Below are 20,953 nucleotides of genomic sequence, written 5' to 3'. Positions count from 1 at the left end.
AATAAATTACCCGGTGATATGATTGACAGAATTGTATTATGAAACGATTTTTTTATCACAATTAAACAAAGGTTTACAAAGTTACTTGTTTGCACTTTTATAATTGATCGTCTCAATTGGAAAAAGAAAAAGGTAATCATCAGTAGTAATTAAGTTGATTCATTGTTGGAAAGCACCGCGGTAACGCGCTCAACGCGGCCCGTAACGGCGGTAATAGAGGTGCATGTTGGATTCTGTTATCGCGGTTTAACACGGCGACAGTAAAGCCAGATTATAGCAGTAATCTCTGCATCTTTTATAAGGGGTCTTCATCTCTCAAAGGGCAGATAAGCAGGGATTCCAGACTTTGGAACTGGGAGCGGTAACAAGGTATAGAAGTAGTATAAAAGTAGTCACATGGCAACTGCTTTAAAGCAGTTGCATTATGGGATTGCAATTGGTTACCTTATGGCAACTAAAAGCTATTAAGACTATTAGCCAATTATTTAGGCTCATTCATTTTTTAAGTGCAAGGCTATGAATACAATGGTAGACGTATGAAACGCATTGAGGACATATCTAAATATATTATATATATTTATACAGTGTGTGATTCTAATGAATAAATATATCCTGTATCTTTAAATCCCTAACCCGGCAGCCAACTGACGTTCTGATCGTGTAGACTTGACATCCACGGTGGGTCCGGACTTCAGCCTCATGAACCTCAGGCATTGTAAAAATGTGTATTGCACTGGTCCTCTGCCAATATCCACAAAAAAAGTCACTATGCAATTTACCTAATGCGTGATATCGACCCGCGCAGATGTTAGGAGGATCACTTAACACACAAAGAGACAGAACCACAGGAGTGTGAAGTGTAGTGTTGACTGACGTGCCACCATCCGTGCAGTGGAAGAGTCTCCAAATCGGGTTAATCTAGGGTCAGGATGTCGGGGACAGGTCCCCCCCAGAGGTTCATCAGCGGGGTGGTGGAAGGTAAGGGTGTAGATCTTTATCTTCGTATTGTCATGAAAGCTCCGCGGGGGTGTCTTGTTACTTAATCTATTGTAAGGTCTTCGGGGACATATTTATTGCACATTTTATGAAATCACTTAAAATGTAAACGTAAACAACCTCTTGAAACTACGGAAGAGGATTGGGGACATATGGTAATTATTTTTGTGTTCTGATAACAAAGTCAGAATACTGTCAGAATACTAATCTCTTAATTCCGAGTTTAAAGTCGGAATACTAACATAAAACAATCAAAACACTTTCTCAGTCCGAGTTTAAAGTCAGAACTCACTCTCAATAATCACGTCTGGCCCGAAACCTCTTCCGTATGAAACGGTGCCACATTATGATTGTGATATTTTCTTGCCAAAGGCTTCTATGGGCGACCATGGACTATGGAGCAAAGAACACAACTTTTCAAAAGGTAAAAACGCATTTTTATTCTTCTTTTTGCAAAAGAGTAGCGCCATATTTAGAATACGTGAATAAGAAAGCTTTATGTGTTTTTAGGGAGCAGACCTGGGGGTTGAACACCTACCTGTACGCCCCCAAGGACGACTACAAACACCGCATGTACTGGAGGGACCTGTACTCTGCTGAGGAAGGAGGTAGGGGCGGACACACACACACACACACACACACACACACACACACACACACACACACACACACACACACACACACACACACACACACACACACACACACACACACACACACACACACACCTTATCTACTAGAATGATTTACATTTCACCCTATTGATATTGCACTTTTTGCGATTGTGATTAATTCTTTAATCATCATCTCAGCACCACAACACAGTTTCTTACAGATCAGTTTAAAGATGCTAAATGCTCACACTTGATCTCACCTCCGAGTTGTTTCCTCCCTGGTTGTTCCAGAGCAACTGAAGGCGTTGATCTCCGCCGCCCATCAGCACGATGTGGAGTTCATCTACGCCCTCTCCCCCGGCCTGGACATCACCTTCTCCAACCCCAAGGAGGTCTCCGCCCTGCAGAGGAAGCTGGACCAGGTAGAGGCCGGGCGTGGGCGCAGGTCCCTAGAGAAGAGCAGATAAACACGACCTCCCTGGAACGGGACTGGGGTGAACCGCGAGGGGGCGATCAGATCTCCAGGGAAGGCCTTCATCATGTCACTGAATACATCCACATTTAGTACACGCTTTTACACAAAGCGACTTACAATAAGTCCATTGGTCAGAAGAAAGGGAAACAATATATCGCTGTCGGTACAGTAAGGATGTTCATGGAGCCAAGTGCCAAGCACTAACCATCACTAGGTTAACTAGGTTAACATTCCCCACACACAACAAAGAAAGCTAGGATAAGGTGCTTCAAAATGCTGAGTACAAATACTCACTATAAGTGCAAGGACTACAACATACAATAAGTGCGTACATTAAGTGCCAACAGAATAGGAGTAATGGAGCACGTGTGAAGAACACATGTCGGCGGCATGTGGCTCAGGAGGTAGAGGGGGTCGTCTGGTAACCTGGAGGTCGCTGGTTCGATCCCCGGCTCCTCCTAGCCGAGTGTGGAGTTCTCCCTGAGCGAGACGCCTCACCCTGACTGCTCCTGACCAGCTGGCTGTCGCCCTGCGGGGCTGACTCCGCCGTCGGTGTGTGGATGAGTGCGTGAATGGTTGAATGTGAGGCAGTATTGTAAAGCGCTTTGAGGGGCCGCTGGTTAGGACAGCGCTGTGTAAATGCAGTCCTCTTACCGTCAGCAGCGGCTCCCAGTCGCTTCAGTCTCCCGTGGCCCCTAGGCGCAGGTCCTTCAGTAACGCGTCTTGTGGCCCCTAGGTTCAGGGCTTTGGCTGCAGGTCCTTCAGTAACGCGTCTTGTGGCCCCTAGGTTCAGGGCTTTGGCTGCAGGTCCTTCAGTAACGCGTCTTGTGGCCCCTAGGTTCAGGGCTTTGGCTGCAGGTCCTTCTCGCTGCTGTTCGACGACATTGAGGCGGAGATGTGTCGGGCGGACCGCGAGGCCTTCAGCTCCTTCGCCCACGCCCAGGTGGCCGTCACCAACCAGGTGTACCTGCACCTGGGGCAGCCGCACACCTTCCTCTTCTGCCCCACAGGTCAGCCTCGTGATGGACGGACATCAGCCTTGGTCCTAGAATGGTTAATAGAGTTGTTTCTATGGTTGGTTCTAGATTTGTTTCTAGCGTGGTTTCTATGGTTGTATGTTCTATGGCTGGATCTAGATTTGTTTCTAGAGTGGTTTCTATGGTCACCTAGCATATCGAGTTAGGTGGAGGGGGCCGTAGTGGCTGTGGGGTTTGAATCCCTGAGGACTGCAACCTACCTGTAGCCCTTCAGCAATATACCCCAACCCCCACCCACCTGCATCTAGCATGTTTCATCTAGCATGTTTCATCTAGCATGTTTCATCGAGCATGTTTCATGTAACATAGCCCCTGACTACATCCCCCGGGGCCTTCTGCTGGGCTCCTGCAGACATAGGAGTCCGGGGGAATGTGGAACTGCCGGTTCACCGCAGGTTTGCTAGCGCTACACGGCCTGGTGTGACAGGCTCTTACCAGGAGAGCGCTCCCTGAGTGTGTGTGGAGGCGGCTGCCTTAACCTGTTGCACACCGAGTACTTAATGTGTAACAGGTGTACAGCCTCACCAGCCCCAGAGTCCAATCAGAATCGGACAGGTGAGGCTACTTAGAGCAGTCGTTGTCGACAAAAGTGTCGCTAAATAACAAACTTAGGACATTGAACGGATTGGGCCCGATTCAAAATCAATAAACAATAAAAATAACTCAAACGCTCAGTATAAGATAAGATAAATTTGTTATCTTATCTTATCTTCAATTGGCCGTTGGATTTTTTTATGTTGTTCTAATGAATGCATCCAGGAGCATAATAGTTTCACATGTTTTAGTTGGCGATATATTTTAAAGATGTACTTTACTAAATCATAAAACTTCAAACTGTGTATATCTTAATTTATATTATTTTGGCCTGTATGTTAGGCTTCACTATTGTTGAATTCATATCGTTTTGGTCTGAAAATTAAAAGATATATAATGAGCGAACGCCATCCGCTCAGCCTCCAGCGTAGGACGGGACCCTCCTCTCCAGGTAGCTGACCCCGCCATGTTCCTCCCCCTCCAGATTACTGCGCTGCGTTCTGCACCCCCAGCGTCTCCCAGTCCGCCTACCTGCTCACCGTGGGGGGGGGGCTGCTGCCCGGCATCGACGTGCTCTGGACCGGTAAGTGGGGGGGGCCGGGACCCCCGACTCACTCGCTCATATGGAACCCCGGAACTCACTCGCACTCTCTCACTCACTCATTCATAGGAAACCCCGGAACTCACTCACTCACTCACTCATTCATATGGAACCCCGGAACTCACTCTCGCTCACTCATTCATAGGAAACCCCGGAACTCAATCACTCGCTCACTCATTCATAGGAAACCCCGGAACTCACTCACTCACTCACTCATTCATATGGAACCCCGGAACTCACTCTCGCTCACTCATTCATAGGAAACCCCGGAACTCACTGTCGCTCACTCATACAGACCCCTGAAGTCCAGGGCCCTATTTCACTCCCTCACCCTCTCCCTCATGTGACCCCTTGCTGTGTGGGTCTCCAGGTCCCAAAGTCGTGTCCCACGTCATCTCCGTGGAGTCCATCGATGAGGTGACCTCCGTCCTGAAGAGGGCGCCGGTCATCTGGGACAACATCCACGCCAACGACTACGACCCCCAGAGGCTGTTCATGGGGCCCTTTAAGGTACTAGAGGCTGGGGCCCTTTAAGGTACTAGAGGCTGGGGGCCTTTAAGGTACTGGAGGCTGGGGCCCTTTAAGGTACTAGAGGCTGGGGCCCTTTAAGGTACTGGAGGCTGTTCCTGGGACCCTTTAAGGTACTAGAGGCTGGGGCCCTTTAAGGTACTAGAGGCTGGGGCCTTTAAGGTACTAGAGGCTGTTCCTGGGGCCCTTTAAGGTACTAGAGGCTGGGGCCTTTGAGGTACTGGAGGCTGTTCCTGGGGCCCTTTAAGGTACTGGAGGCTGTTCCTGGGGCCTTTAAGGTACTAGAGGCTGAGGCCCTTTAAGGTACTGGAGGCTGTTCCTGGGGCCTTTAAGGTACTAGAGGCTGGGGCCCTTTAAGGTACTGGAGGCTGGGGGCCTTTAAGGTACTGGAGGCTGGGGGCCTTTAAGGTACTAGAGGCTGTTCCTGGGGCCCTTTAAGGTACTAGAGGCTGGGGCCCTTTAAGGTACTAGAGGCTGGGGGCCTTTAAGGTACTGGAGGCTGGGGCCCTTTTAGGTACTGGAGGCTGTTCCTGGGGCCCTTTAAGGTACTGGAGGCTGGGCCCTTTAAGGTACTGGAGGCTGTTCCTGGGGCCCTTTAAGGTACTGGAGGCTGTTCCTGGGGCCCTTTAAGGTACTGGAGGCTGGGCCTGTTAAGGTACTAGAGGCTGTTCCTGGGGCCTTTAAGGTACTGGAGGCTGTTCTTGGGGCCCTTTAAGGTACTAGAGGCTGTTCCCCTGGCTGTTCTAGAGCTGTTTTCTAGAGTGGTTTCTAGAGTTAATCCTAGAGTTGTTTCTAGAGTTGATTCCTGGGTTGTTTCTAGAGTTGTTTCCAGAGCTTTTCTAGAGTTGAAAGCCCATAATCAACAGATACCTCTTTTCCCAGGACCGTCCATCTGCGCTGATTCCAAAGCTAAGGGGGGTCCTCACTAATCCCAACTGTGAGTTCCACCCCAACTTTGTGGCCATCCACACGCTGGCCACCTGGTGTCGGAGCGTGCCGAGCGCCGGGGACACGGGTGAGTCACAAACATCTGCTGCTCAATGTTACTACCCACAAACTGAGGGCTGGAGATGGTAAAATCATACAAATGATTACCCTGCCACCTTCTGCGACCCCAGGTGAGGAGGATCAGAGCTACAGTCCCCAGAAGGCCCTCAGCCTGGCCCTGACCGACTGGCTGCAGGTGTTCCTGAACCCCGACCAACCAGGAGGTACGAGCAGTCCTAACCCTAACTACCACACAGAGCTGCACTGAGCTGGTTCAGGGGTTCACGGCGTTCCCCTGACCCTTGACCCCCGTCCAGGTCCTCAGAAGAAGGGCTCTCCGGACGAGGAGGCCATGCAGACGGACGTGGGCGTCTATGTCCCGGGGCCGGGGGACCACCCCCTGTACACCGCGGAGCCCCTGACCCTGGCTGACCTCAACCTGCTGTCAGAGCTCTTCTACCTGCCCTACGAGTACGGCCCCAGGGCCAGGAGCATGCTGCAGCAGCTGGACTGGCTGAGGGCCCACAGCACAGCCGCCGCCGCCGACAACGACCAGGTGATCCTCACACCTGAGACTGAGATCCTCCTTCCTCCTTATCGCTCTCCTCTCTCTGTTCTCCTCATCGTTCTCCTCATCACTCTCCTCCCTGTTCTCCTCATCGTTCTCCTCATCGTTCTCCTCCGTTCTCCTCTCTGTTCTCCTCATCGCTCTCCTCTCTGTTCTCCTCATCACTCTCCTCTCTCTGTTCTCCTCATCACTCTCCTCTCTGTTCTCCTCACCGTTCTCCTCCCTGTTCTCCTCATCGTTCTCCTCTCTGTTCTCCTCTCCGTTCTCCTTATCGTTCTCCTCTCTGTGTTCTCCTCTCCGTTCTCCTCATCGCTCTCCTCTCTGTGTTCTCCTCATCGTTCTCCTCATCGTTCTCCTCTCCGTTCTCCTTATCGTTCTCCTCTCTGTTCTCCAGAGCGCTGAGTGGCACTCCCAGGCGCAGGCCTTTGACCAGATGTGCGAGGCGGTGGTGCAGATGTTCACCCGCCTGTCCAACGCGCCCAACCGCCGCATCCTCTACGACCTCTACGACTACATCTGTGACATCAAGAGCGGAGTGGGCCTGGCCCGCGCCCACATCAAGACGCTAGGCAAGAGGGGCAAGAGGGGCAACAGGGGGCAAGAGGGGGCAAGAGGGGCGAGTGAGTGTGCCTGGCCCGCGCCCACATCAAGACGCTAGGCAAGAGGGGCAACAGGGGCAAGAGGGGCAACAGGGGGCAAGAGGGGCGAGTGAGTGGGCCTGGCCCGCGCCCACATCAAGGCGCTAGGCAAGAGAGGGCAAGAGAGGGCAACAGGGGCAAGAGAGGGCAAGAGGGGCAACGGGGCGAGTGAGTGGGCCTGGCCCGCGCCCACATCAAGGCGCTAGGCAAGAGGGGCAAGAGGCGCAAGAGAGGCAACAGGGGCAAGAGAGGGCAAGAGGGGGCAAGAGAGGGCAAGAGGGGGCAACAGGGGCAAGAGGGGCAACAGGGGCAAGCTGGGGCAACGAGGGCAAGAGAGGGCAAGAGGGGGCAAGAGAGGGCAAGAGGGGGCAAGAGAGGGCAAGAGGGGGCAAGAGGGGCAACGGGGTGCCGAGTCATGCAGAGCACTGCTCCTAGAGATGTTTCTGGAGCCGTTTCTGTAGTTCTGTGTAGCGTAAGTCTACACTCTGTGTAGCGTGAGGAAACAGAGAGGAGAGCGATGAGGAGAACAGAGAGAGGAGAGCAATGAGGAGAACAGAGAGGAGAGTGATGAGGAGAACAGAGAGGAGAGTGATGAGAACAGAGAGAGGAGAGCGATGAGGAGGACAGAGAGGAGAGCGATGAGGAGAACAGAGAGGAGAGCGATGAGGAGAACAGAGAGGAGAGTGATGAGAACAGAGAGAGGAGAGCGATGAGGAGAACAGAGAGGAGAGCGATGAGGAGAACAGAGAGGAGAGCGATGAGAACAGAGAGAGGAGAGCCATGAGGAGAACAGAGAGAGGAGAGCCATGAGGAGAACAGAGAGGAGAGTGATGAGGAGAACAGAGAGAGGAGAGCGATGAGGAGAACAGAGAGGAGAGTGATGAGGAGAACAGAGAGGAGAGTGATGAGAACAGAGAGGAGAGCGATGAGTAGAACAGAGAGAGGAGAGCAATGAGGAGAACAGAGAGAGGAGAGTGATGAGGAGAACAGAGAGGAGAGTGATGAGAACAGAGAGAGGAGAGCGATGAGAACAGAGAGGAGAGTGATGAGAACAGAGAGGAGAGTGATGAGAACAGAGAGAGGAGAGTGATGAGGAGAACAGAGAGGAGAGTGATGAGGAGAACAGAGAGGAGAGCGATGAGGAGAACAGAGAGGAGAGTGATGAGGAGAACAGAGAGAGGAGAGTGATGAGGAGAACAGAGAGAGGAGAGTGATGAGGAGAACAGAGAGGAGAGTGATGAGGAGAACAGAGAGGAGAGTGATGAGAACAGAGAGGAGAGCGATGAGGAGAACAGAGAGAGGAGAGTGATGAGGAGAACAGAGAGGAGAGCGATGAGGAGAACAGAGAGGAGAGTGATGAGGAGAACAGAGAGGAGAGTGATGAGAACAGAGAGGAGAGTGATGAGAACAGAGAGGAGAGTGATGAGGAGAACAGAGAGGAGAGCGATGAGGAGAACAGAGAGGAGAGTGATGAGGAGAACAGAGAGGAGAGTGATGAGGAGAACAGAGAGGAGAGCGATGAGGAGAACAGAGAGGAGAGCGATGAGGAGAACAGAGAGGAGAGTGATGAGGAGAACAGAGAGGAGAGTGATGAGAACAGAGAGGAGAGTGATGAGAACAGAGAGGAGAGTGATGAGGAGAACAGAGAGGAGAACAGAGAGGAGAGTGATGAGAACAGAGAGGAGAGTGATGAGGAGAACAGAGAGGAGAGTGATGAGAACAGAGAGGAGAGTGATGAGGAGAACAGAGAGGAGAGTGATGAGAACAGAGAGAGGAGAGCGATGAGGAGAACAGAGAGGAGAGTGATGAGGAGAACAGAGAGGAGAGCGATGAGGAGAACAGAGAGGAGAGTGATGAGGAGAACAGAGAGGAGAGCGATGAGGAGAACAGAGAGGAGAGTGATGAGGAGAACAGAGAGAGGAGAGCGATGAGGAGAACAGAGGAGAGTGATGAGGAGAACAGAGAGAGGAGAGCCATGAGGAGAACAGAGAGGAGAGCGATGAGGAGAACAGAGAGGAGAACGGAGGAGAACAGAGAGAGGAGAGTGATGAGGAGAACAGAGGAGAGCGATGAGGAGAACAGAGAGGAGAGCGATGAGGAGAACAGAGAGGAGAGCGATGAGGAGAACAGAGAGGAGAGCGATGAGGAGAACAGAGAGAGGAGAGTGATGAGGAGAACAGAGAGGAGAGTGATGAGGAGAACAGAGAGGAGAGCGATGAGGAGAACAGAGAGGAGAGCGATGAGGAGAACAGAGAGAGGAGAGTGATGAGGAGAACAGAGAGGAGAGTGATGAGGAGAACAGAGAGGAGAGTGATGAGGAGAACAGAGAGGAGAGTGATGAGGAGAACAGAGAGGAGAGTGATGAGGAGAACAGAGAGGAGAGTGATGAGGAGAACAGAGAGGAGAGTGATGAGGAGAACAGAGAGGAGAGCGATGAGGAGAACAGAGAGGAGAGCGATGAGGAGAACACAGAGAGGAGAGCGATGAGGAGAACAGAGAGGAGAGCGATGAGGAGAACAGAGAGGAGAGCGATGAGGAGAGCGATGAGAACAGAGAACCCCTAGTGTTGTTTCTAGGGTTCTAGAGTTGTTTGTTTCTAGAAACAACTCACTTGTGGTGTCACTAGCGGTTCGAGCTGGTACATGTTAGCATTTCCTGACGTGTCTGTGGTCCCACAGGGGGGCGCGGGGCCCGTCCCTCGGCCCAGGTCCTGAACCTCGACCCGGAGCCCTGGGGGTTCCGTGGCGGGCTCTCTGGAGAGATCCAGGTAACTGTGATTCAGCCTCTAAGTGGAGCGGGTTACGGTACTTCTATCGGTTCTTCATAGTTCCTTTATTACATAGTATGGTTTCTTGTTTGAATTATCCTGAAGACAGTGAGTTAGACATAGAGGGGAGGAATGTGGGAGAGGGGAGAGGACACGTCGCAAAGGATTGAGGGCTAATGGCACCCTCTACCCTAGCCCTACACAGCCCTCATGTCAGAGGGTCAAGGTGTACCCACATTCAGATCATGGATGATGATTGGTTGTCCTAAGGCTTAGGACAACCTAATTCCATATTCCAGCATATTTTTTGAATTTGCTGCGGGCCAATTAAATATGGATCATGGGCCGCACTTGGCCCGCGGGCCGGAGTTTGGACACCCCTGTACTAGGCAGTAGAGGTTGGTCCAGAGACCTCTCACTCACTTGGTCCTCGTTCCTGTTCCCAGAGGATGCTCCCCTGCCACGGGAACCGGGACCTCTTCAGAACCCCCCCGATGACGGCGGTGTACACCGTCCGGCCGCTGCGCCCGGACGACACGGTAGGGGGGCTAAGAGGAGCGGGGGGGGGGGGGCTAAGAGGAGCGGGGGGGGGGGTTTAAGGGGAGCGGAGGAGCGGGGGGGGTTAAGAGGAGCGGGGGGGGGGGCTAAGAGGAGCGGGGGGGGGGGGTTAAGAGGAGCGGGGGGGGGGGGGGGGGCTAAGAGGAGCGGGGGGGGGGGGTTTAAGGGGAGCGGGGGGGGGGGGGGTTAAGAGGAGCGGGGACGACACGGTTGATACCGTGACACTAAAATAGTATAATAAAGTAGTAATAAAGTATTTTCATATTTTGTCAACACATTTTTAAACGTCACATCCTACACCCACACATTTCATTAATGCTAAGAACTTGGTTCTTAAATATGTAGCATAACTATATATAAAACGTTTTATGTTCATTTTAGGGCTGGATTAGGTCTTGTGGCTCCTTTTTTTTGGTGGGAGGGACCAGCAATGTCTCCTGTGATGGTGAAGGTTCTGACCCATGCTCTAGGTCACGGTCCAGCGGATCTTCAAGGAGATGCAACGAGAGGAAGGGGGAGGGGCCACGACACTTCAACCCCTGATGAGTGATGGGTAGGTGTGTGTGTGTACAGTGTGTGTGTGTGTCCACCTCAAGATTCCCCTGCAACCTTCTGATAACCCTCCCATCCTCTCCTCCTCCCAGCCTGTTCTCCGGCGGGCCCCTGGCCTCCGGCCCGTGCGCGCTGGTGCTTGAGGACGAGGAGGGGCTGTGTGGCTACGCCCTGGGACTCCCTGACGCCAGCCACGCCCCGCCCAACACCCAGGTGGGCGGGCCTTACAGGGCGCGGGGGTTCTGGCGTCTCCTCTGTTCAGGGCCGCGGTGGGGGTACATGCTCCCTGCTGACGTCAGGACCGCAGTTGCTCACCAGCTCCCTCAAGAGACTTGAGACTCACCTGTTCAGAGTTCACCTGGACTCTGCATAGCCCCCCCCCCCCCCTTACTCACTTATTGTATGTTGTGCGCCCAGGCCCTTAATGTACACCCTTAATGTATGTTGTGCGTCCTTGTACTTATTAATAGAGCAGTACCTAGCATCGTGTATCATCTTATCCTAGCCATCGTTGTTGTATATGGAGAATGGGTAAACCAAGCGATTGCTTTGGATAAAAGATTCTGCTAAATGTAAATGTGTCATGAGGAATCACTGGGCTGCACATGACTTGTGTTTCTGCCTCCTACCTGCAGAGGGCGCTGTGGGATTCCCTCTCCGCGGTTTACCCGTCACTGATCACCATGCAGCTGCTGCCCAGGGTCACTGACCCCGCCCCTGCCACGCGTATGATTGGTTGCCTGCTCTCGTCCCTCAAAAGCTGTGGTGAGTTTTGTCTCTTCAAAAAAGATGAATGCAGTTAATCAGGGATGAGTTCTAACGAGCCGGTGAATGGGAGGAGGAGCAGGAGGAGGAGAGGGAGGAGGGGGATGGGGAGGAGGGGGAGCAGGAGGAGCAGGAGGAGGAGGTGCAGGAGAGGGAGGAGGAGCAGGAGAGGCAGGAGGAGCAGGAGGGGGAGCCATTAATCAGTGAGGAGTTCTAACGAGCTGGTGAATGGGAGGAGGAGCAGGAGGAGGAGAGGGAGGAGGGGGATGGGGAGGAGGTGCAGGAGAGGGAGGAGGAGCAGGAGAGGGAGGAGGAGCAGGAGGGGGAGCCATTAATCAGTGAGGAGTTCTAAAGAGCTGGTGAATGGGAGGAGGAGCAGGAGGAGGAGAGGGAGGAGGGGGAGCAGGAGGAGCAGGAGAGGGAGGAGGAGCAGGAGGGGGAGCCATTAATCAGTGAGGAGTTCTAACGAGCTGGCGGTCCCTCCCCCCCCCTCAGGGTCCAGAGGGGCGTTCTGCGAGCTGAGACCCAACGACCGCAGGATGCTCGACTTCTACACCAAACTGGGCTCCTTCAAGACCCTCCCATTGGCTGGAGCCCCGCAGGAAGTGATCGCACTGGGGACGTCCCTGTGAACCAGTGGCTAGCGCTCAGGGTTTAGAGCAGTGGTTCCCAAATGGGGGTCTGCGTACCCTTAGGGGTACTGCAGAGGTACTGCAGGGGGTACTCAGAATTATTATATATATATTTTTAAAGTCGTCAGTTTCAGGAAGAATATATTTGAATGGGATTCACCTGGACATGCTCTGACCCTCCCCTGGCGTTGTGCTTCTTTTGTGGGGAGGGATAAGCAGATGTATGGATCGCAGGCCCATGTTCCTCACTTAATTGTGAGTATTTGCAACCCTTTAATGTTCATGTTTACACTGCCAAATAGGACGCTCTATGTTCATTTTATTTTCTCTCAAATGTTTTCAGCTGAGAAAAATGTTTTCTCAGCTGAAAAAGTATCTTAGAGGGGGTACACTAGTAGAGAAGGTTTGAGTACCACTGGGTTAGATGATGGCAGTGGGGACTGCCCTGTGAACCAGTGTCTAGCTTTCAGGGGTAAGATGATAGCACTGGTTCTCGCGCTCAGGGTTAGATGATTTAGATGATGATGATCTAAACACTAAGCTGGTAAACACATCAGCGATGATCTGACTGAGTGAAAAGGAATCAGGAATCACTGCAGTCAAAGTGTTTGAATCTGGGATTATTGTTAGATGAATAAAAAGCATTGGCTTGTATTTGGACTCTTCCATTGGTGAGTACACATTGCAGGAGGTCAAAGAACAATTCAAAACACTTTCATCCACTCCGTAAATTCCCATTTATTGTATAGAAATAAGTAATACATTAAAGATATTTTTAAATAAATCAACTCTTTCTGCTTTAAAATATAACAATCCTTTAGTTAAAATACTATTAAGTCTCCCAGAGCACCTTAAGTCACTTAGCTTAAGTCACTTGTCTTAAGTCATTTAGCTGAGGTCCACATTCGGAGGTTCCTAAGACGAGGACAGACCATGAGAGGAATGTAGAGAGGCTGACGTTTGGAGATAAGTAGACCATTGCATTAGCGTCACATTGAACAGGCACCTAGATAGAGGAAATTATATCCATAGATATATATCAAATAATTCAAGTAGTAACACACAAGGAAGCCATTTAAAAACGCATCAACATCCACGTCTTTACATCTATATAAAGTCGATGAAACGCCTAAGGGATAAAAAAACAGACAAGGGGGGGAGACCAAGGCAAAGCTCTTTAGCGTCTCCCAGGGTGTGTTAGGTCTTCCTGCAGTAACTTCCACCCAGGTCAGCCTCTGTTGGACGTGTGGCAGTATGCTGGCTAGGCTGAGGGCAGTGCTGCCAGCAGGACTATGAAACAGAGGACGCAGTCGTTCTGTTCTTATGTTGAATCAACCAGGCCAGTATCAGATAATCCAAACCCTAAAATGTCTTTATAAAGAAAACGCACTTCAAATAAATAAAGGCTCACTGAATCATCGATCTAGCCTTCTACCTTCTTCCTATCTAGCCATGAGTTCCAACGTTATATTTTTGGCTGAGCGCATCAGGTTTGGTGGATCACCCTTCATTACAGATCAGTGTTTAAAACGCCACATAAACCTAGTCTCCTTTTGGTTTGAAGATCAACAATTGGAGTAGAAAAACAAGTACAATATTTAATTTTCGCAAGATGATTTGGTTTGATTCGCAGCCGAGGGTTAAACGTTGAGTTCAGCCGAGAGAACGTATTGCTGTGCAGCGTATTGCTCAGTTTGACTTCTGTCACACAAATGGTTACACCGTTAGTCTCACCAAAGACTTCCCTATGAGGTCCCTATGATGATGAACTGTGAGACGACCCCTCAGATACAGGGCCGTGACGCCTTGCAGTCACGGTCCTGTCACCTGTCTGTCCCCCTACTGTCACCCGTCTGTCCCCCTACTCTCACCCGTCTGTCCCCCTACTCTCACCTGTCTGTCCCCCTACTCTCACCTGTCTGTCCCCCTACTGTCACCTGTCTGTCCCCCTACTCTCACCTGTCTGTCCCCCTACTCTCACCTGTCTGTCCCCCTACTCTCACCTGTCTGTCCCCCTACTCTCCCCTGTCTGTCCCCCTACTCTCACCTGTCTGTCCCCCTACTGTCCCCCTACTGTCACCTGTCTGTCCCCCTACTCTCACCTGTCTGTCCCCCTACTGTCACCTGTCTGTCCCCCTACTGTCACCTGTCTGTCCCCCTACTCTCCCCTGTCTGTCCCCCTACTCTCACATGTCTGTCCCCCTACTCTCACCTGTCTGTCCCCCTACTCTCACCTGTCTGTCCCCCTACTGTCACCTGTCTGTCCCCCTACTCTCACCTGTCTGTCCCCCTACTGTCACCTGTCTGTCCCCCTACTGTCACCTGTCTGTCCCCCTACTGTCACCTGAGTCGCTGGGCAGGAGTTTGCTACATGGAAACGATTCCCCCCGTTAACCAGTCTCTTGAAATATCGGACCACCTATCCCTCCACACACACACACACACACACACACACACACACACACACACACACACACACACACACACACACACACACACACACACACACACACACACACACACACACACACACACACACACACACACACACCCTAGATGAACTCCAGGCCCTCGTACTTGACGTCGCCCATCTTGGTCTCAGCCAGCAGCACGCGGCCGTCCAGCGTGAAGGCCGTGATGTAGGTGGCGATGGCGCCGGCCACCTCCTCCGACTTCAGCGCCACCACCACGCGGTCCTCGGTGTCCGGGACGAACCGGAAGGAGGAGAAGCCGCGCGTGAGGCTGAGGGGCCCCACGCGCCGGGCCTCCGGGCCCCTGAAGTCGGGGCCGCAGGAGAGCAGCAGGTTGGTGGCGCGGCGCTCGTCCGCCGCCTCGTCGTAGCGCTCGTGGCTCGCCCGCCGCGGGAGGAAGAACCAGCGCCGCAGACGCTCACTCCACACCGCCGCCTCGTGGATCAGGTAGCCTGGGGGGGGGGGGAGGAGGAGGAGGGGGAGGGGGGAGGAGGGGGGAGAGGAGGGGAGGATGAGGAGGAGGTGGAGGGGGAGGGGGGAGGATGGGGGAAAGAGGAGGGGAAAGAGGAGGGGGGGGGGAAGGAGGGGAGGGGGAGGGGGGAGGAGGGGAGAGAAGGGAAAGAGGAGGGAGGAGGGGGGGAGGATGAGGAGGAGGAGGGGGGGGAGGGGGGAGGAGGAGGAGAGGGGGGGAGGAGGGGGAGGGAGGATGAGGAGGGGGAGGAGGGGGGAGAAGGGAAAGAGGAGGGGAGGAGAAGGGGAAAGAGGAGGGAGGGAGGAGAAGGAGGAGGAGGAGGAGGAGGGGGGGGAGGAGGAGGAGGGGGAGGAGGAGGGGGGGGAGGAGGAGGAGGGGGAGGAGGAGGAGGGGGGGAGGAGGAGGAGGGGGGGGAGGAGGAGGAGGAGGAAGAGGTGGAGGAGGGTCCATACATTAGAAGGAGAACAGAAGAAACACTGATGTATATAGACATGAAATCAACCTGATGATCAGTGATCCCTCCATTAGGAGAACAGATTATGTTATCATCCCCCAACACCCTCTAGTGCACGTACTGTAAGTTGTACGTCCTGGGAACTAAAAACAGTACTTAGCGCGGTGTAGCGTCTTACCCTAGCTGTCTCTGTTGTCTACGGGGAATGGGTTAACCTAGTGATGGTTAGTCTTGGCACTTGGTTCTATGAACATTCTTACTGTACCCACAGAGGTATATTGCTGTTTCTCTTTGTTCTGACTGATGCCCTCATTGTGAGTCGCGCTGGGTAGAAGCGTCTGAGCGTCGACGGCGGGGGGGTCCTCACCTGGGGGCTGGATCCCGGCGGCGCTCCGCAGGGCGTTGTAGCGGGACACCCAGCTCTGGTGCTGCACGTCCCCCCGGTGGCCCACCACCTTCACCCACTCGGGGTGGTCGTTCAGCACCTGGCCCGCGGCGGTGGTCCACTCCTTCCCCAGGCCGCCCACGTACAGCCGCTGGTCCTTCACCGCCAGCCACTCCGCCTTGAACCCTGAGGCCGCGGACGCAGGGCGCAGGTCTGAGCTCACACGCCGGGGTCGCTCTGGTCGCTCCGATACTCGCTGGTAGTTGTTCCGATACCGATACCAGGTGTTCCCGTCTAGTTGTTATACTATGCCAGTATCTAGAGTTCATCCGCCGATACTGCCTTTAATGCAGTATGGAGTATCAATGCAATACAATACGACTTTATTGATCCCACTAGGGGCAATTAGTTTGAGCAGCTTGTTGTACAAACTGTCACATACAAACAACAAATACACAAACACAACTACGGAGCGTTTAGTAGTGGAGTTGCAGAGGGGATGAACGACTTGGAATGGCGGTTAGTTCTACAAGCAGGTGAAGCGTAGCGACGCTCCGATGGCAACACAGAGAATTCACTTGTAAGAAGCTGTGCAGAAGAAGCTAAAATACCTGCTAAAAATAACTCAAGTCCCTTTTGTTTCACTCCGGTGATCTTGGAACAGATGTTGACAATACTGTTCAGGCTGTTTCTGTCTTTTACTGTGAGGCTGTGAAACCAGCAGATAAAAGAAAAGCTCAGGAGGCGCCTTAATAAATGATTGATAAAAACGACAAAGGATGACGGGACTGACAGAAAATGAATTTAGTTTGCGGAGAAGGTGAATTCTCTGTTGCCCTATCGTATCGGCGAGTATGTAAGTCTATGCACTGATCCGATCACAGGATTCATTTACTACGAAGAGAACATGAATCACTACGGTGTTATGCTGCGTTCGACCTACGTGCGTTCAAGCAACCTTGTTCGAAAAACATGGACGCATGGACATTTAACTACAAGAATACAAATGTATGATTATAATTATAGATTATAAATGGTCTAGTTTATAGCAAGTGAACCGGCGATACAGTGCTGTCATCGTAGGAGAACCCTTCAATAAGAACAAGTGCTGTTAGTAGTTACAATGCTAGACGCCGTATCTGTATAAACCTGGTATCGATACTCAAGTTCAGGAACCGGAATCGGTATCGGGAAGGAGAAAATGGAATGGGAACATCTCTACTGTAAAGGCTGCTGCTCACGGCCATGGAAATCCATCGGAGGGCATTTGATTCACAAATACAAGCAGGGCAGAATTTGCATCGCCTGACTCAACCTGGTGACGGGGTGAAGGCGGAGCCTGGTGATGGGGTGAGGGCGGAGCCTATTGACGGGGTGAGGGCAGAGCCTAGTGCCGGGGTGAGGGCGGAGCCTGGTGACGGTGTAAAGGCGGAGCCTAGTGACGGGGTAAAGGCGGAGCCTGGTGACGGGGTGAAGGCGGAGCCTAGTGACGGGTGAAGGCGGAGCCTAGTGATGGGGTGAAGGCGGAGCCTGGTGACGGGGTAAAGGCGGAGCCTGCTGAATGGGCGAAGGCGGAGCCTGTTGACGGGGTAGAGGCGGAGCCTCGGGTCTCACCTTTGGACACAAGTCCGTCCCCGTCCGGGAGGATGACCCAGGGGACGGCCCGGTTGCCCTCGATGCGGTACACCACCCCGGTGCGGTCGTCCACGCTGTACAGGTGGCCGTTGAACACCACCAGCTCCGACAGCTCCATGCCTGGGGGAGCGACCAGAAGCCCTTGAGCAAGGCATGGGTTACCTCCACACGTTGAAACACTGGACTAAGTGGAACTGACCTGAAGTTGGCCAATCAGTGGATCTATATTCAGGCACTGGATCCATTAAATCACTGCCGTTACCAGAGCTCAAAGTGATCTCTGGTCTGAGACCAATTGAAGCATCACCTCATAACGTTGACTCCAGACTCACCTGTTCAGAGTTCACCTGGACTCTGCACAGCCTCCCCCTTACCCCCCCACACCCCCGTTACGCACTCATTGTATGTTGTACAGCCTGGCACTTATAAACAGTCACCACCTCCTCTTCCCCGCCCCCTCACCTCGGCCCTTCTCCGCCAGGTGGCTCTCCAGCGTCACCTGCTCCTCGTCCCACTCCACCTCCAGCCGCTCCCCGCCCCCCCCCACGGTCAGGTGGCCCCTCCTCATGTAGCTGAACCAGGTCTGCTCCTTGGTGCTGCGCGAGGCCGTGTCCAGGTCCGCGATCACGGCGATGCGGTACCGCACGCCCGCCCCCGTCCTCTGCGGCGGGCTCAGCGGGTACGTGGCGTTGTACGGCGCCGCGGCGCCGGGGGCGTGGCGGTCGCCGACCCCCTCCCCCTCGCGGCGGTGCGGCTTGCTGCCATGGTAACTGTGGGCGCGTCCGCCGTGGTCCCCGCTGTGGGGGGGCCGGTGCAGGTAGACGAGGAGGGCGAGGGACAGCAGCGCCAGCAGCGCGATGGCGCGCCAGCGCAGGTGGAAGCGCGGGTCGGAGGCGGAGACCGTCATGGACGCCCACGCCGGGCAGAGGCCGCCGATGGCGAGACCGAAGAGGTTCATCGGACCGCGCTCATCCCCGACTCAGTCGCTACCTAGGGAGGGAGAGAAGAGCTCATCATCACACTAATGACCTCGTTAGGAGAGATGACCTCATCATCACACTGTAGCATACGATGACCTCGTTAGGAGAGATGACCTCATCATCACACTGTAGCATACGATGACCTTGTTAGGAGAGGTGACCTCATCAACACACTGTAGTATAGGATGACCTCGTTAGGAGAGATGACCTCATCAGCACACTGTAGTGTATGATGACCTCGTTAGGAGAGATGACCTCATCAACACCCTGTAGTGTATGATGACCTCGTCGGTAGAGATGACCTCATCAGCACACTGTAGTGTATGATGACCTCGTTAGTACAGAGATGACCTCGTCAGCACACTAATGACCTCGACAGTAGAGATGAGATGACCTCATCAACCCACTGTAGTATATGATGACCTCGTCAGTAGAGATGGCCTCATCGTCACACTAATGACCTCGCAAGTAGAGATGACCTCATCAACACACTGTAGCATACGATGACCTCGTTAGCAGAGAAGACCTCATCATCACACTAGTATTGACCTTGTTAATAGTGGCTCATCATCACACTAGTATACAATGACCTTGTTAGTGACACATAACGACAATCAGGCCATGTTTTACAGAGGATGTCGGTTCGTCAGAATGTTGTCGTTGTGTTTATAATGACCCTTGTCTATTGTTCTGCCAGTGACACTAAATATGCAGGGAAAGTAGGCCAGCGGCGGAGTGCTGAGGCTCAGCCCGTCTGACAGACCCTGCTCTGTTCAGAGGAACGACCGCAGCGCATTCCCCAGCACAGGCATGGGGCTCAGGAGGCAGAGCGGGTCGGCTGGTGACCAGAAGGTCGCTGGTTCGATCCCCGAGCTCGTCCTAGCTGAGTGCCGAGGTGTCCCTGAGCGAGACGCCTCACCCTGACTGCTCCTGACGAGCTGGCTGTCTCCTTGCGTGGTTGACACCACCGTCGGTGTGTGAAGGTGGGTATGCATGGGTGAATATGTGTATGAATGGGGGAATGTTAGGCAATATTATAAAGAGCTTTGAGTGTCTTCTGGTTAGAAAAGCGCTGAATAAATGCATTCCATTTACCATCCGTTTACCACAACGCCTCTCTCTGGTCCACAATCAGCTACAGGCGGATTCCTTAATATGTCTGTCTGTTGTCCATGTTTGTGTTCAACGTAGGCTATATAGTGTGATTCATGTGTGCGGGTATTCCCAAGTTGGCTTGTTTAAACATGTCCAACACGTTTTTGGTTTGGGTCAAACAGCCAAAGTCTACAGCCCAGGGGGTTAGGTACATCTTGTACATTACATTAAAGGTTGCAGATATTGTACACAGTAAACGCTACGTTAAATGTTAAAAGGTTAATTTGGTTCAACCAAACAATACAGAGTCCAACCAGAGAATATCTTGGATATATAGAATAGAATATCTTGGATGAATGCCATCTAATGTTTTAGATATATCCATCGAATATCTTAATATATATCCCATAATATCTTAGATATATCCCATCTGGATTAGCAAGTAACGACGTTACCAAGTGCGACCAGAAACCACCTCAACTATGAACTTATTAAAAACGATTTCAAATGGAGCTATGGACCAGGACACACTATGTACCAGGACACAACTTAGTAATTCAGGAAGTGTTAGATGAAGGCTCCAATGACCCACAAGCAGACAGAGACTCGAGTGTGGAACTGAACCCCGGGTCCCCACTCTAGACCCCCGCTAGACCCCGGATCCCCCCTATACTAGATCTCGGGTCCCCTCTCTAGACCCCGGTATCCCTCCGCTCTCGACCACGGAGTGAGGCGGTCAGCCGGCGCGTCTTGCTCCACTTTGTCTGTTAACCAAACTTCCGTCTTGTGACCCGTTAGCGAATAGGGAAGCTCCTCAGCGCCCGTTTACGGCCACGAATTTGGGAACTTGGACGAACGCGAACGACGGTATCGGTTACCGGCAGAAGGGTTAGCGCGTTAGCTAGCGGTAACGAGCTAGCACTTCTTAGCTACCGGTTGCTCTTCCAGAAGCATGTCACGTCTACTGTCGCATTTTATCGCCTTTTCGAAACGTTTGGCAGCTTGACGAACCTGTGCGATGGCTTCGGTTTCCTCGGGTCTGCTTAAGTAAAGTCCCGGTGGCGGTCTGCTATCTCCGGTCCATCGCGTCTCTTCTCCCGGCAGACTCTCTGAGTGCGGCGGAGCGCAGGAGCGGTGTGGATCTGAGCTCTGCGCGCTGCGCGGCGGGCAGCGCGCAGAGCTCAGAGCTTAGCGCGCAGAGCTTAGCGC

General features: G+C 52.8%; 2 protein-coding genes across 3 annotated transcripts; one reads left to right on the top strand and one right to left on the bottom strand.

The window, feature by feature from the left end:
• The first annotated feature begins 121 nt into the window (after positions 1 to 121).
• ogal (O-GlcNAcase like) lies at positions 122 to 13,764 on the top strand. 2 transcript variants are annotated; one of them, XM_056587112.1, is made up of 19 exons: positions 122 to 369; positions 641 to 678; positions 806 to 978; positions 1,369 to 1,420; positions 1,507 to 1,604; positions 1,902 to 2,032; positions 2,924 to 3,095; positions 4,141 to 4,239; positions 4,628 to 4,767; positions 5,668 to 5,800; positions 5,904 to 5,996; positions 6,090 to 6,328; positions 6,735 to 6,909; positions 9,657 to 9,745; positions 10,192 to 10,284; positions 10,774 to 10,856; positions 10,948 to 11,068; positions 11,491 to 11,620; positions 12,116 to 13,764. In XM_056587112.1, the coding sequence occupies exons 3-19, from the start codon at positions 930 to 932 to the stop codon at positions 12,250 to 12,252; spliced, it is 2,034 nt and encodes a 677-aa protein (XP_056443087.1). In that variant the 5' UTR covers positions 122 to 369; positions 641 to 678; positions 806 to 929; the 3' UTR covers positions 12,253 to 13,764. The 2 variants fall into 2 exon arrangements, with proteins under 2 accessions (XP_056443087.1, XP_056443086.1); XM_056587111.1 differs by lacking the exon at positions 122 to 369 and having other exon boundaries at positions 553 to 978.
• Positions 13,765 to 14,573: 809 nt separating this feature from the next.
• On the bottom strand, positions 14,574 to 20,905 carry cant1b (calcium activated nucleotidase 1b). The gene is made up of 5 exons (XM_056587114.1): positions 20,756 to 20,905; positions 18,132 to 18,659; positions 17,649 to 17,789; positions 16,017 to 16,220; positions 14,574 to 15,175 (listed from the first exon to the last, which is right to left on the bottom strand). The coding sequence occupies exons 2-5, from the start codon at positions 18,625 to 18,627 to the stop codon at positions 14,805 to 14,807; spliced, it is 1,212 nt and encodes a 403-aa protein (XP_056443089.1). The 5' UTR covers positions 18,628 to 18,659; positions 20,756 to 20,905; the 3' UTR covers positions 14,574 to 14,804.
• Positions 20,906 to 20,953: the final 48 nt, after the last annotated feature.

This window comes from Gadus chalcogrammus, chromosome 3, assembly GCF_026213295.1.
Source record: "Gadus chalcogrammus isolate NIFS_2021 chromosome 3, NIFS_Gcha_1.0, whole genome shotgun sequence".
In the NCBI taxonomy this organism is placed as follows: Eukaryota; Metazoa; Chordata; class Actinopteri; order Gadiformes; family Gadidae; genus Gadus; species Gadus chalcogrammus.
The sequence above is the reverse complement of the archived record's forward strand: the minus strand, read 5'-3'. Positions and strand labels throughout refer to the sequence as shown.

Coding starts and splice junctions, on each gene's coding strand:
- ogal (XM_056587112.1), top strand. CDS start 930: ATGTCGGGGACAGGTCCCCCCCAGAGGTTCATCAGCGGGGTGGTGGAA. Junction 6,910..9,656: donor CGCCCACATCAAGACGCTAG/GCAAGAGGGGCA, acceptor GTGGTCCCACAG/GGGGGCGCGGGGCCCGTCCC. Junction 10,285..10,773: donor CGCTGCGCCCGGACGACACG/GTAGGGGGGCTA, acceptor CCCATGCTCTAG/GTCACGGTCCAGCGGATCTT.
- cant1b (XM_056587114.1), bottom strand. CDS start 18,627: ATGAACCTCTTCGGTCTCGCCATCGGCGGCCTCTGCCCGGCGTGGGCG. Junction 16,221..17,648: donor GGACGGACTTGTGTCCAAAG/GTGAGACCCGAG, acceptor CCGCGGCCTCAG/GGTTCAAGGCGGAGTGGCTG. Junction 15,176..16,016: donor CGCCGGGATCCAGCCCCCAG/GTGAGGACCCCC, acceptor CCCCCCCCCCAG/GCTACCTGATCCACGAGGCG.